This window comes from Myotis myotis, unplaced genomic scaffold (assembly GCF_014108235.1).
Source record: "Myotis myotis isolate mMyoMyo1 unplaced genomic scaffold, mMyoMyo1.p scaffold_m19_p_33, whole genome shotgun sequence".
NCBI lineage: Eukaryota > Metazoa > Chordata > Mammalia > Chiroptera > Vespertilionidae > Myotis > Myotis myotis.
Window position 1 is genome coordinate 717,651 of NW_023416339.1, and position 15,802 is coordinate 733,452.

The 15,802-nt window shown below is 40.6% G+C and overlaps 1 protein-coding gene across 2 annotated transcripts; it reads left to right on the forward strand.

Moving 5' to 3' along the window:
- Positions 1 to 14,115: 14,115 nt before the first annotated feature.
- LOC118652706 (olfactory receptor 7A5-like) lies at positions 14,116 to 15,581 on the forward strand. Of its 2 annotated transcripts, none has more exons than XM_036302787.1 (2): positions 14,116 to 14,138; positions 14,645 to 15,581. In XM_036302787.1, the coding sequence occupies exon 2, from the start codon at positions 14,658 to 14,660 to the stop codon at positions 15,579 to 15,581; it is 924 nt and encodes a 307-aa protein (XP_036158680.1). In that variant the 5' UTR covers positions 14,116 to 14,138; positions 14,645 to 14,657. The 2 variants fall into 2 exon arrangements, with proteins under 2 accessions (XP_036158680.1, XP_036158681.1); XM_036302788.1 differs by having other exon boundaries at positions 14,137 to 14,148; positions 14,655 to 15,581.
- Positions 15,582 to 15,802: the final 221 nt, after the last annotated feature.

The following is a 15,802-nucleotide window of genomic DNA, read 5'->3' on the forward strand; positions in this document are numbered from 1 at the left end:
GAAATTGCATTCTTCTTTGGTTGTATAAAATAAGATCACCAGTTTTCCTACAGAAACATATGTGTTCTTTCCACCTCTTCTGGTTACAGGGACATGAACCCCCAATGAGAGTTTTTCAATACATTTATTTGAAATAAACTAACATATTAACAATGAATGCTGTCTTCTAAGAAATAAGAATAAGAATACAAATAAATAATATTAAAAATGTTAAGTGCTCTAGCTGCTGTGGCTCAATTGGCTGGGTGTTGTCCCATGCACTGAGAGGTTTGATTCCCCATCAGGGCATATGCCTGGGTTTCTGGCTCTATCCCCAGTGTAGGAGGCAGCTGGTCAAAGTTTCCATCTCTCCCTCTCCCTTCCTTTGTCTTTCTAAAATCAATAAAACACATTTTAAAAAAAGTGTTATTCTCCCTTAAAATTTCTAATTTTGTTTGTGTTTCCTAACTTTTTTTCTTGATTATATTTATTAAATATCAGTATAGTTTGGATTTATAAATTCTGTTTTTAAATCATTAATTCCTGTCTTTGTCTTTGTTATAAACTTAGTCTGCTTAGTCTGCTTTGTTATAAACTTAGTCCTGAAATTTGTTTTGTTCTTTTAATGAATTCAATTTAATTTCCTGCTTTATTTTTTAAAATGAAAAGCTTTAAAGATATTTTTCAATTGATTACAACAATGGTCACACCCTGATTTTTGACATATAGAGCTGTCATTGTAATCTTTTTTCTAAATATATTTGTATTGATTTCAAAGAGGAAGGGAGAAGAACACAGAAACATCAATGATGAGAGAGAATCATTGATGGGCTGCCTCCTGCATGCCCCCTACTGGGGATCAAGTTGGAGGCCCAGGCATATGCCCTGACCTGGACTCAAACCAATCGACGCACAACCTTCAGGTTCATGGGTTAATGCTCCACTACTGAGCCACACCGTCTGGGATCATTGTAATCGTTTAAATAGTAGTTGTAATAATTCTCTTTTGACCAAGTTGCAATTGAGGAGATTGCTTTAAAAATTTTCCCAAAAAGTTTTTATGTAGTTGAGTTTTACGGCCTTGTAGTTAGAGAATATATCTGAATTTTTTCTTCTGATGTTTTGAAATATGTGGCTAAGAAGTTAACTGACTTTTGTCAATGTTCCATGGGTGCTTAAAAAGGAGATGTATTATTTGTTTATAGGCTAAAAGTTCAATATTTATCAGTTAATTAAAACAGTTTATAATTCAGAAAAAAAAGAGAACAAGTGCCAATAAAAACCAGCAGATAACTACTGTCCTCACTTATATTTACCTTGATTATTGTATCAGTAAGCTATTGCTGTATGACAAGCCATCCTACAAGCAAATTATTTAATACTAGAGGCCTGGTGCATGGATTCATGCACTGGCGGAGTCTCTTAGCCTGGTCTGCGGCGATTGGGCTGAAACCGGCTCTCTGACATCCCCCGAGGTATCCCAGATTGTAAGAGGGTGCAGGCCAGGCCAAGGGACTCCACCAGTGCATGACTGGGGCTGGGGAGGGACCATAGGAGGGCTCCAGGATGTGTCAGGCCCATCTCACCCAGACCCAATTGGCCAGACCCCAGTAGCAAGCTAACCTACCAGTCAGAGCGTCTGCCCCTCAGTGGTCAGTGCACATCATAGGGACTGGTAGAAGGTTGAAAGGTTAGACACTTTGTATATTAGGCTTTTATTATATAGGATAATGCCATTATTACCAAGTGTGATTGTGTGGTGGGGAGCTTTTCTGAACTCTGCCAGTCTCTTACTGAGTCTATACTCAGTTGTGAGTTTCTATATGTGTTTTTTACGTCTCATTCATGATGTGTGTGGCCATGGTGATCTTCTCCCTTGAAGCAGTATATCATCAGTTTACCCTGTTCCTATATTTAGTTTTATCATCTATTTTAAAGAAAAGAAAGTGTACTGACTGTGAAATGCCTTATTTTACTTCTACTGTTCCTATATCCATGAAACTTAGCTTTTTTCCCAGGTAGAAGAGATAACTCCAGCTACTGATCTCTAGATCTTGGCTTTTTTCCTTCCAGGTTTTTTTGAAGTATAATTACATAATGTAAATGGAACATGATTAATATTCACAATTTGATGACTAAAGGCATACAAAAATTGCAGTCCATACCTCACGTTTTCAATATATATATATATATATATATATATATATATATATATATCCACACTAATAAAAGAGAAAGATGCAAATTGACAGTACCTTCATGATGCCCACCAGCCAATCAGGAGTGAGTATGCAAATTAACACAATAAAAGATGGCAGGTTAATTTGCATATGCAGATACCGAGCGGTTGGGGGCTGGGCGGGACATTTGCATCATTGCCATGGTGATGATGCAGGCTTTCTGCACTGCCCCAGTGGCTCCGGGCCTCTGGGCAGAATGGGAAGGCAGAAAGGGAGCTCAGGGCCAGAGCTAAGGGGGAAAGGTGGCTCCGACCAGAGCGAAGGCAGTGCCAGCAGCCAGGGGAAGGAAGGCCCATTCTTGCATGAATCTTCGTGCATTGGGCCTCTAGTATATACATACATCTTTGAATGAGAACATTTTTCCTTTGATTTTTAGATAGAGTGGAACGGAAGGAGAGAGACAGAGAGAGAAACATCCACATGAGAGAGACACATCGATTGATTGCCTCCTTCTTGCACCCAGACCAGGGGCGGGCAATGAGCCTGCAAATGAGATATGTGCCTTAGACTGGAATCGAACCCAGGATCCTTCAGTCCGTGGGCTGATGCTCTACCCAGTGAGCAAAACTGGCTAGGGCTCATATTTCCATTTGTACATGTCAAGAAAGTACACAATAAATTTTAGTGGCTTCTTATAGTCATTGTTAAACATTTAATATACCTGAGCCCAAATTTCCAATGAAATATGGCCAAATATCTCACTTATTGCTTGCAACATTTGCATTGGGAATAGTAAACATAACTTCAGATGAATGTTGCAAGCAATAAATGAGATATATGGCCATTTTTCATTGAGCCCAAATAAAATGTTCCAAGGAAAAATGTGTATGTATATGTGTGCTTATCCATATACATTTTTATTTCAAACAAACTCACCCACTTATATGAACAAACACACAGACTCATTTATAAGCACATATTTTATGTTGAAAGTAAACATAAGAGAAATTTAAAGAAGATAGAGGAGACAAACTGCAATCCAGTTGCAGTCGTTTGCATGCAGCTTTCCAGTTTTCCCAGCACCATTTATTGAAAAGACTATCTTTACTCCAAAGTGAATTCTGGATCCTTTGTCAAAAATTATCTGTCCGTACATGTGTTGTTTTATAGCTGCACTCTCTATTCTGTTCCACTGATCTGTATATCTGTTTCTCTACCAATTCTATGCTGTTTTGATTATCGTAGCTCTGAAGTGTGAAGGGAACCCTCATTCACTGCCAGTGGGAATGTATATTGGTATAACCACTACGGAAAGCATCCTGGCGATTCCTCAAAAAATTAAAAGTAGAGCTACCATATGACCTAATAATCCTACTCCTGGGTATACACCCGAAAACTCGAAATCATTTATACGCAAAGATATATACACCCCTATGTTCATTGCATCATTATTCACAGTGGCCAAGAGTTGGAAACAGCCAAAGTGCCCTACGATAGGAGATTGAATAAAGAAGATGTGGTATATATACACACAATGGAGTACTACATGGCCCATAAGAAAGGTTGAAATAGCATCATTTACAACAACATGGATGGGCCTAGAGAACATTATGAGAAGTGAAATAAGTCAAACAGAGAAAGCTAAGAATTATATGATTTAACTCATATGTTGAATATAAAACTGAAACTTATGAACACAAACAGCAGTGTGGTGGTTGCCAGAGGGAGGGGGTGTGGGGGAAGAAAGGGGTCCTAATATGAGGTGACAGGAGAAGATTTGACTTTGGGTGGTGGGCACATGGTCCTATATACAGATTTTGTAACTTAGTAATCCACACATGAAACCTATATGTTCATGTTGACTAATGTCACCCCAATAAAATTAAATCCTATCTAATAAAAGAGAAACATGGTAATTAGCCATACGTCTGCTACCCTTCCCATTGGCTAATCAGGGCGATATGCAAATTAACTGCCAGCCAAGATGGTGGCCGGCAGCCAGGCAGCTTGAAGTGAACATGAGGCTTGCTTGCCTCAGTGATGGAGGACTCCAACGTTCCCAGCCTCTGAGCTTGCAGTTTGAAACATTGTTACAAATATAGAAGCTAAACAAAACCCCAGAAACGTGCTTTCAGCCAGCCAGGATCTCAGAGCGGGAGTTGAAAGAGTGTTTTGATTATAGAACCCAAATAAACCAGATACCTGCTTTCAGCAGCCGAGGCCTAAGAGCTGGAGCCAAGCCTCAGAGCTAAAGCTAGCCCAGAATAAAAAAAAAGAAAGAAAAGGATTGGTTGGGAGCTTCAGTCACCCGCCAGTCTGAAAACAGCCCTCAGCCCCTCACCCAGACTGGCCAGGCACCCCAGTGGGGAGCCCCACTCTGAAGGGTGTGTGACCAGCTGCAAACAGCCATCATCCCCTCATCCAGGCTGGCCAGGCACCCAAGCGGGACTCCCACCCTGATCCAGGACACCCTTCAGGGCAAACCAGCCGGCCCCCACCCATGCACCAGGCCTCTATCCTATATAGTAAAAGGGTAATATGCCTCCCAGCACTGGGATCAGCGTGACAGGGGGCAGCCCCCAAACCCCCTGATTGCCCTGCAGCTCTGTGTGTGACAGGGGGCGGGGCCACAACCTCCCTATCTGCTCTGCTCTGTTTGTGACAGGGGAAGGTGCCCCAACCCCCTGATCGCCCTGTGGCTCTGTGTGTGACAGGGTGCGGCACCCCAACCCCCTGATCGGCTCTGCTCCATGTGTGACAGGGTGCGGTGCCCCAACCCCCCTTATTGGTCCTGCTCTGTGCATGACAGGGGGTGGCGCCGCAACCTCCCCATCGACCCTACCTTAAGTGTGACGGGGGCGGTGCCCCAAGCCCCCAATCGGCCCTACCCTGAGCGTGACTGAGAGTGGCATCACAACCTCCCAATCCACCCTGCTCTGTGCATGACAGGGGGTAGCGCCCCAACTCCCCAATCAGCCCTGCTCTGAGCCCGACCAGGGGCTGCACCTAGAGATTGGGCCGTCCTCTGCGACCCGGGAGTGGGCCTAAGCCAGCAGGTCATTATCTCCCGAGGGGTCCCAGACTGCGAGAGCGCACAGGCCGGGCTGAGGGACCCCCTCTCCCCCCTGAGTGCACAAATTTTTGTGCACCAGGCCTCTAGTAAATAATAATAAAAAATAAAGAAGATAGAAATGAAAAGAATGAATTTTTGAATTAACACAAAATGAAAAATGTAAAAATATAGACATGAAGATTTAAAGTAAATGGTAGACATGAACTTAAGTTATGAATTACTTTTCCTATGTTAATGCTTCAAAGGCACCAAAATTGGGAGCACATTCACATTTATGCAATAAGAAATTACCAGCTAAAGTGGTCAAATATCTCCAAACTGATTTAGAAATTTGATTTACTTAAGGGGGGATTACAACTCAAAATGCCTTTACCCAGGGGAGGCTAAATGAATGAATTGAGACACTTGATCTCAGCTTCCTGAAGAAAAATTCATTGGTTAAAGGTGTATTCACTTTTTAATGCTAATGTAAAATGACCACCTGAGTGATTTAAAACAAACACAGTCATGCCTTTACAGTTCCTGATGACAGAAACAGGAAATGGGTCTCAGTGGGCTAAAATCAAGGTTTGCAGGGCTACATTTCTCTTGGAGCAGTGGTTCTCAACCTTCCCAATGCCACGGCACTTTAATACAGTTCCTCATGTTGTGGTGACCCCCAATTTCATTGTTACAAATTGAACATAAATAAAGCATCACAAAAACAATATGTAATTATATATGTGTTTTCTGATGGTCTTAGGCGACCCCTGTGAAAGGGTCGTTGGACCCCCAAAGAGGTCGCGACCCACAGGTTGAGAACCACTGTCCTGGAGGCTACAGGGAAGAGTCTATTTACTTTCCTATTTCAAGCTTAAATAAGAGTGCAAAAAAATCTAAATATGTTTCTTATAATTAACAAATATTTCACAGTGAGGGACTAAATGACAGCTCTTAACTTGTGATATAAGTTGAAATGCCAAATGCTTTTGGCTAATGGGTCATGAGGCCAGTGAGTAACACTCAAAATTTATAACAAAGGAACTTAGTTCTCCCCCTTGTAGAAAAGAAAAATAGCAATTTTTCTGTAGATATCAGGGCCTGTATCCCTACCACAACTCAATATTTGGAGATTCAAGTTTTCTAATCCAGACTGTATCCTCAGTCTTAAATTTGGAAAAATTTTAAATCAGGGTTGGGATAAGGTGCTGGGATGTTAGTCCCCTGAAACCCAACAAATGTTATAAGGAAGAACTAGTAGATACTGGACTCACTTTAATTCTAAGCTGGTCTTTTGAGAACACAGAATCTTCAGAAAAACATTCCCTTCTGTCCAGACCCACAGGGAAATCAGGTGATTAGAAGTTGGAGTAACGAGACAGAAATGTACCTAATGAGCAGACATAGGGAGCTGTAAATATCTCTAGGCTTACAGCATGTGTGACCTAGGGCTGGATGGGACCAGGTTGTTGCTTTTGGAATCCTGAGTTTGTCTAGGAGACCTGTGTTTGCCTCCTTCCTGCTGTCTTGTCTGGGCAGAGAGCTTCAGTCTCCATCATCAACCATCCAGGAGGTTGGACTTTCCCATGGAGACCTTCCCCTCAGAGTTCCCAATCAGGTGAGTCCAGAGGTCCAGTAGGTACTACAGGAAAGGGTCAGAGAATCAAAGCCAAGCACATGTACCTGAGGTCTCTTGACAGGCACTAGCCTATGGTTGTCTGTTTACCTGATTAAGTAAGTAATGACTGATTTATGATGCTAAAGGAGGAGAAGAAGTGAACATTGAACTAATTGCTGATAATTAACTGATGGAAGACCAATTAGAGGTGGTAATCTGAGGCATAAAGTGATTCAAGTAGAAGTAGAATGTGTACACTGAGTTTTGCAACTAAAGGGAGTAGGAAAATAGAGAGTAATGGCTATGGAGGGATGTCCAGTCAAATGAGGGCAGTTCTTTATTTTTATCATGGTGTCTATTCAACTACGTTTCCATTGATGAGAAAGATCCAGGTCCAATATGTTTCTTGAAATATTACCTTACAACTGTAGTTCATAAGACATACATTCCACAGGAGCTTCTTTCACTCTGGTTTTCAATTCACATGAAAAAGAATATATTTGATAAGTAAAAGGAGGTATGCTAAATAGTTTAACTTTTCAATTACTTCATCACCTGTGATCTGAATATATTTGTGGGTTATTCATTTGTTTTCTCTCTTGTAAGTCGTCTGTAAGATCCTGATGTTATTGTAGTGGGGTTAGCATGTCTCTATTCCTGTTTTTGATTGCATTCTTCTAACTAAGGAATTGGAGGTTTCTTTCACCCACTTTGTTGTTTGTCATTGAGTACCTCCATGTGTGTATATGCGGGCAATTGTGAGTGTTTATTAATAGCGTGGGTTCAAATCTGTCATCAGTCATATTGTATTCTCTCCTTTGCTCTTTAATTTTTACTTTCCTTTTTTTATTGTCTAAAGTTTTACATATGTCTCCTTGTCCCCTGAATGACGCCCCCCAATTCTTACTTTTCTTAATGAAAAGATTCAGCTCTTACTTTTATACTTTTCACTTGTGAATCCTTTCTTTCAGAAAAAGGAAAGTGAATGGTCTTCTGTGTATGCAGTGCTAATAAACAGCCCTACACACAGTGCTAACTTGCTTCACATCTCCATCTTCTCCTTTTTGTTCTTTTTGGCCTTTTGTTGTTAGCTCTATTTACAAAACAGGCATCATCTTCTATGATCCTCTGGAAGGCATTCTCTTTTGTATTTACTAAAGATTAACTTTCCCCTCATTAGCATAATAGAATCTAATATCTTCAAATAAGAAGAAACTATAACTTATATACTGCTTTCTTACAAATTTAAAATCCATTCTAGCCCAGACAGCATTACTCTGTGGTTGAGCATCGACCTATGAACCAGGAGGTCATGGTTTGATTCCTGGTTACTGCCTGGGATGCAGGCTTGGTCCCCATTGTTAGGTCTGTGGAGGGCAGCCAGTCAATGACTATCTCTCATCATTTATGTTTCTCTCTCTCTCTCTCTCTCTCTCTCTCTCTCTCTCTCTCTCTCTCTCTCCCTCTCTCTTCTTTCCTCTCTGAAATCAATAAAAATACATTTTTTAAAAGGGTCCCAGGTTCGATTCCAGTCAAGGGCATGTACCTTGGTTGTGGGCACATCCCCAGTAGGGGATGTGCAGGAGGCAGCTGATCAATGTTTCTCTCTCATCGATTTTTCTAACTATCCCTCTCCCTTCCTCTCTGTAAAAAAAATCAATAAAATATACATTTTTTAAAAAGCCATTCTATAATATTCTTTTATTTCAAAGTTATTGGAAATTTAAGTTGGAATTGGTGGCCCATGTTGATGTTATTAAGTTATTATTATTAACTGTCTTTATAAAGATTAATTTGATTCTCACTTAATTTTGTTTAATATAGTTCTTTTGTAATTACTATACTTAACTTAATTTTATTCCTTTGATAATCTGTAGTCCATAAATTCTTAGCCTTAAAAAAACTTTTCTTTTGGGTTATTCATACATATACACTCATATACATTTGTACAGATGCATACATAGCATCCTGTGCCCATCAGAAATTCTCTTTATGTGTTGTACACTCTTTTTTTCCATGTGCCCACTCTTCCTTATTACTGAACAATACCTTATAACCTTTCCTCCAATCAACTAATGTGATGCCAAGTCATGATTACCATGTGCACATAATATTTTATGATATGACTGTGCTATTCATACTTGAAAGCCTTCCATATACTTTCTCAATGCATTGCTACTATAACAATTATACAAAAATATTCTGAGGTTGTTACATTAAAATTCTGGTTCTCAAAGAGAGGCAGTGTTGTTCCCCCAAGGGACATTCAGCAATGTTCAGAGACATTTCTGTCTGTCACATGGGAAGTGTAGGTAGAGTCCAGGGATGTACAGGAGAGACCAGACCACAGACAATGATCTGGCCCAGAATGTCAATAGTGCAGAGACTGAGAAACCATGACTGAAAGAATATATATACTTATAATATTTATAGCTGTCTTCAGATTGCTTTCCCAATGTTGTAACACGTTACAGTTCTGCCAGAAAAGAAAATAGAGTACCCCTTTGCTACCTGTTTAAAAGTTCCAATCCCACTCAATTTGACACTTTTTTAAGGCTTTCCCAGGATGAGAAATGTAAATTTTTTTACTGTTTTCTGAACTTTTTCTGAGTTTGATCAAAGATTCATATATTTGATGGTCTTGTTAATTTTAATGTTATTTTATCTGTCTATTATTCTTTCATTATCAACCTTTTAAATGATTTCTAAACATTATTATGGTGGGGAAGGTAGAGGAGGTAAACAGGGAGATAAACATTAATGGGAGGAGACTTGACTAGGGATGATGAACACATATACATATGACATATTACAGTAATGTACACTTGAATACTATGTAATTTTGTTAACCAATGGTACCCCAATAAATCCTATGGAGTTAAAACTTAACAATTAATATAAATATAAATTATTTTTCAATTGACTTTGGGGGATATTTTGGCCATAAAAATGTTTCACATTTGATTTAGTTAAATAAGTCTGTCTCATTACTACTAAGTCTCCTGACTTAATTATGATGGTTTGGCCCACCCATACATATTAATGTGCAGTTTTCTATCATTTCACATAAAAAGGATTGGATACACTTAACAATGAGCAAGCCATCCCTCTGATTTTTTGTAATGTGACTGAGGGAGGGGAACAACTGCATTTCCTTCCAGGTTGATATATTTCCAGCTTTTATTCAACAATTCAATGTTTCCAATTATATATTGAAATGCAACCTTACCATGGGTTCAATGTACTTATATACTGAGACCTAATTCCTGATTCATTCAAGAAATAACAATGGAGCATCTACTATGTGCCACAATTTCTAGAAACATTATAGATTATCTTCTATGTCTATGCCACTGCCAATTTGACTACTAATTCCTGTTGGTAACCCTAAATTATTGCTATTTATGATATACCTTGTTTTGGTTAGTTTTTGATGCTCCACTTAATTTTCTTCAATACAGTTGCTTCCAATTCACTCTGTTTAACCAGGTTTCATTCTCCCTGTCATTCCTTTCATTTCATAACTTCACATTTACTTAAATGTTTGCCTATATAAGTGCACATATATTCACAAACATTTGTGAAAATACAAAGGTGAACAAAACAGGTGAAACCCTGCTTGTCTGGATCTGGCACTGTGATGGTGAAGTCAGAGTACAATGAAATAAATGTTTGTATGACAATGTGCTCAGGCTTAAATCATATGAAGAAAGTTACTCAGTGTAGCAGGATGGATCATCATAGTATGCGCAGGACTTATTGATCATGTCCTGGGAGGCCTTTGCATGTTGGATGAAGACCACAACCAGAATTAGACTATGCCCATTGATTTGTAAAAACATGAGATCAAACACAAAGTCCAAGGAAAGCAGAGATGCCACATAAGAAAAGTGAGTAAGGGCTTCTCTCATCTACCATCAACCATATAAAAACTTATTGGTCAAAAGTATCCAACCAGTGTTGCTTTTATATATTTCCTTTTGTGAGTTATTGGTTAAATTTTTTGGTCAGATTTCACTTGGGGTAGTTACATCATATATCTATAAATATATTGTCTTTTTTTATTTTTATTTTTTATTTAATTCTTTATTGTTTAAAGTATTACATAGGTCTCCTGTTTCCCCCACTGACCGCTCCCTGGTCATTCCGCCCCGCCTCCAGCACATGCCCTCACTTCCCTACTATCTGTTTCCATGGGTTCTGCCTTTGTATTTTAGTCAAATTAATTTTTCTTCTTTATTAGTTTTGCTTGGCTTTAAAGGGTGTATAATTAGGGTTGGAAATGTTCCAGAATCCAAAGAAGATTTTTCTTACAGTCTCTCAGGGATTACCGGAGCTAATTAGATCTCTCTTCTTCCTAATATCCATTTTATTGCTCTCTCTCCCTCTATGTTCATGTATACTACTGTTTATATTTTTTTAACTACAGGACAGAAAATGTGCATAGCAATATGAAACTCCAAGCTTATTCATTCATAGAAGGCTTACTATAAGAATATCTAAATACTATTTCTAAATTCTTTTTGGAAAAGCTACTTGATCTGGATACCTTGACTTGTATCTGCTCATAGTCTACATAGTGTGGGAGGGAGAAGGACATGGAAATAACGCAGATGAAGATGGTGTTCTGCAGTGTGTGTGTGTGTGTGTGTGTGTGTGTGTGTGTGTGTGTGTGTGTGTGCCTTGTAAATTGAGAGCAGTCCTCAGAGCAGGGGTGCCTGGACTGATATATTTCAATGTGACTCTAATATCAAGAGGAGATACTAAGGAGGGAATCCTTTGCAATTCACAAGATGCTTTTGCAACCAGATTAATAAAGTGCAAGATTTACATAGTGTGCACAAGGCACCTTCTATGACTTGAAGTTTCAACAGCAACATGCAGGCTACCTTGTTTCTTAATATTCTCTGACACCATCTCTGATCCTGCTTTGCTGTGCTCATTCTGCTTGACACTCTGACTCATTTTGAGCCCTGATTTTCTAAACAATCTTCTTCCTCAGGGCCTTTGCACTGGCTGTTCCTTCTGCCTGGCAAACACTTACCCCTCTGTCTCCCACTTATTTTTCATTGAGGTATCTGTTAAGTGTTGTCTGTTGGTCTGTTGTGGCTAAACACTAAGAAAGACAGCACCCTGTATCCACTTTCTCCATTTAATGTGATTTACTTTTTGTTTTAGCAGCTGCACTATTGGATATATTTTATTATTTTTTAATTTGATAATATTCCTTCTTCATCATTAGTTTATAGAGACTTTATTTTCAGTATCCCGTACTCTGAACAGTGCCCGGAAAATGGTCTATACTCTATAGTCAATATATATTCCATAAATGCATGAAATAAATCCTCAGTAAAATAGCAGTATACATTATGTTTGAAGCACAGGTTGATGGAAAAGGAAATTCTAATGACAATGAAGATACCATAATGAGGAACAAATCACACACCAAAAATGGAAATTATTTTTTTTTAAAATATATTTTTTATTGATTTAGATATTACATATGTGTCCTTGTCCCCACGTTACCCTCTACCCCCCACCCCCCCACCCCCGCTCATGCCCTAACCCCCCCGTTGTTCATGTCCATTGATTAGGCCTATATGCTTGCATATAAGTCCTTTGGTTGATATTTCCCCCTTACCCTCACCCTCCCCTACCTTCCCTCCAAGTCCCGACAGTCCAACCAATGCCTCTCCATCTCTGGATCAGTCCTTGTTCATCAGCTTATGTTGTTCATTATATTCCACAAATGAGTGAGATCAGGTGGTATTTATCCGCTCTCCAGTTCCATCCATGCTGTGGCAAATGGTAAGAGTTCCTTTTTCTTCTTCCTCTTATTAAAGAATACCTTTCAGCATTTCAGATAATGCTGGTTTGGTGGTGATGAACTCCTTTAGCTTTTTCTTATCCGTGAAGCTCTTTATCTGACCTTCTATTCTGAATGATAGCTTTGCTGGATAAAGTAATCTTGGTTGTAGGTTCTTGCTATTCATCACTTTGAATATTTCTTGCCACTCTCTTCTGGCCTGCATGGTTTCTGTTGAGAAATCAGCTGACAGTCGTATGGGTACTCCCTTGTAGGTAACTGACTGTCTTTCTCTTGCTGCTTTTAAGATTCTCTCTTTATCTTTTGCTCTTGGCATTTTAATTATGATGTGTCTTGGTGTGGTCCTCCTTGGATTCCTTTTGTTTGGGGTTCTCTGCGCTTCCTGGACTTGTAAGTCCATTTCTTTCACCAGGTAGGGGAAGTTTTCTGTCATTATTTCTTCAAAAAGGTTTTCAATATCTTGCCCTCTCTCTCCTTCTGGTACCCCTATAATTCTGATGTTGGTACGCTTGAAGTTGTCCCAGAGGTTCCTTACACTATCTTCATATTTTTGGAATCTCTTTTCTTTTTTCTTTTTCAGTTGGGTATTTTTTGTTTCTTTGTATTTCAAATCTTTGACTTGATTCTTGGGATCCTCTTGTCTACTGCTGGATCTCTGTAAATTATTCTTTATTTCAGTCAGTGTATGCTTAATTTCTAGTTGGTCCTTTTTTATGTCCTCCATGGTCTCCCTATACTTATTGAGGGATTCATTAAATTTATCGGCGGTTTCCATAAAATTCTTGAAAAACCTTATAACGTGGCCTTGAACTCTATATCCAATCGTTTGCTTTCCTCCATTTCTGCCATTTGTGACCTGTTTCTTTGTCTCCGCATTTTGGCAGCTTCCCTGTGTTGATAGAATGGCCCTGTGCACCAGGTGTCCTGTAGGGCCCAGTAGCTCAGCCTCCCCAGTTACCTGGGGTGGACACTCTTGGTGCACTCTTGGTGCCTTGGTTGTTGTAGAATCACTGGGAGGAATTGACCTCCAGGCCAATTGGCTGTGAGAATCAGCTGTGTCTAAAGTGGGAGAACTTCTGTGCTGAAGACACCCTTCTGGGGCAAGACTTGCTTCAGTGGGGCTTTGGTGCTCACTGAGTCTGCTCCCTGAGTGTGTCCCTTATGGATCTGAGGAGTTGCAGTCTGGATGGTCCCCCTCTGACCACTGGGTACAGTGGCTCCTGGATCTAAGGAGGTGCTAATTCAGCCTCTGCCTGAGACCACACAGCAGGAGCCACGAAGAGGCTCAGCTGTGAAGCAATGCAAGCCGCTGCGGGGCCTTGGGCCTTCTCTTGGAAGTTCCGGGTCTGCCTGGCTAGGCTGCAGTTAGGTACATTCACATGCAAAAGCCTCTGCCGCAGCCTGGGTGGGGCGGGGTCTCAGGGAATCAAAGGGCGGAGAAAGCAGCTATGGCCGATTCTCCGCCCGGAGTCGTGCGTCTCAGTGTCCCAGTAACGGCTGCAAGCACCTCTGAGGGAAAGCCGCCCTCAAGTTCGCCCGCTGCCGGACAGACCAGCCTCTCTCCGTATGAGTCCTGGGTCCCCAGAGACTTCCCGGAACTGGAGTTCAGAGCCATGGGGAGCTTGTGATTCCAAAAAGACAGCCGCGTCCTCAAGCGCCACCCCCTTCCCTCGCGCGCGCGAGCCGCCGTACCTCTGCACTTCACCTCCGCAGCGCCTCTGGCTCTAAGCGTGCTTTTCTTTCCTTCTAGTTGTAGAATTTACACTCAGCCAGCCTTCCTGTTGTTCTGGATGATGTTTGCTCAGTCCTTTGCGGTAATTTTCAATTGTTGTGTGAGGCGACAATTTCCCGGTGTTTACCTATGCCGCCATCTTAGTTTTCTCGGAAATTATTTTGTTGATTCTAAAACATAAATACGTCATTTATTCTCAGTTACTAATGCTTACTAATGTGACATTTAGTTATTCATTTCTTCTATTTTCTGATAGCCACCTCTGACACATGGAACCAGGCAATGATACACAAATTTCAGAATTCCTTCTTCTGGGACTTTCACAGGCACTGGAGCTACAGTCCCTCATATTTGGGCTTTTCCTCTCCATGTACCTGATCACTGTGTTTGGAAACCTGCTCATCATTCTGGCCATCAGCTCAGACTCCCACCTCCACACGCCCATGTACTTCTTCCTCTCCAACCTGTCCTTGGTAGACATCTGTTTCACCTCCACCACCGTCCCAAAGATGCTGTGGAACATCCAGACACAGAGCAAAGTCATCACCTATGAAGGCTGCATCACACAGATGTATTTTTTCCTACTCTTTGGAGGTTGGTACAACTTCCTTCTAACTGTGATGGCCTATGACAGGTATGTGGCCATCTGCCACCCCCTGCACTACACAGTCATCATGAACCCCCGGCTCTGTGGACTGCTGGTTCTGCTGTCCTGGATCATGAGTGTCCTGAATTCCTTGTTAGAAAGCTTAATGGTGTTGGGTCTGCGCTTCTGCTCAGACTTGGAAATCCCCCACTTCTTCTGTGAATTCAATCAGGTGGTCCAACTTGCCTGTTCTGACACCTTTCTTAACAACATTATAATGTATTTTTCAGCTGGACTGCTATGTGGTGGTTCCCTTTCTGGGATTCTTTACTCTTACTCCAAGATCATTTCCTCCATATGGGGAATCCCTTCGGTTCATGGGAAGTATAAAGCATTTTCTACATGTGCATCTCACCTCTCAGTTGTCTCGTTATTTTATGGTACAGTCCTAGGTGTTTACCTCAGCTCTGCTGCTTCCCAGAGCTCACACTCAAGTGCAACAGCCTCGGTGATGTACACCGTGGTCACACCCATGCTGAACCCCTTCATCTACAGTCTGAGGAACAAGGACATAAAAGGGGCCCTGGAAAGATTCCTTGGAAGGTAAGTTCTTCAAGGTCCAACTGTACTAGGCTGAAGAATTGCCCATGAACTCAAGCTGCAAATCATCAGGGCCAGAAGTTCTGACACAAAGAAAGCCAGTCTTTGGATTAGACTTAATTGGAAATTCTCATAGATTAACATGAATTACTTTAGCATCATTTATTATGTTATGACATATTTTATTCCAAGTAATTTTTATATTGCTTTACTGAAATAATTTCTATG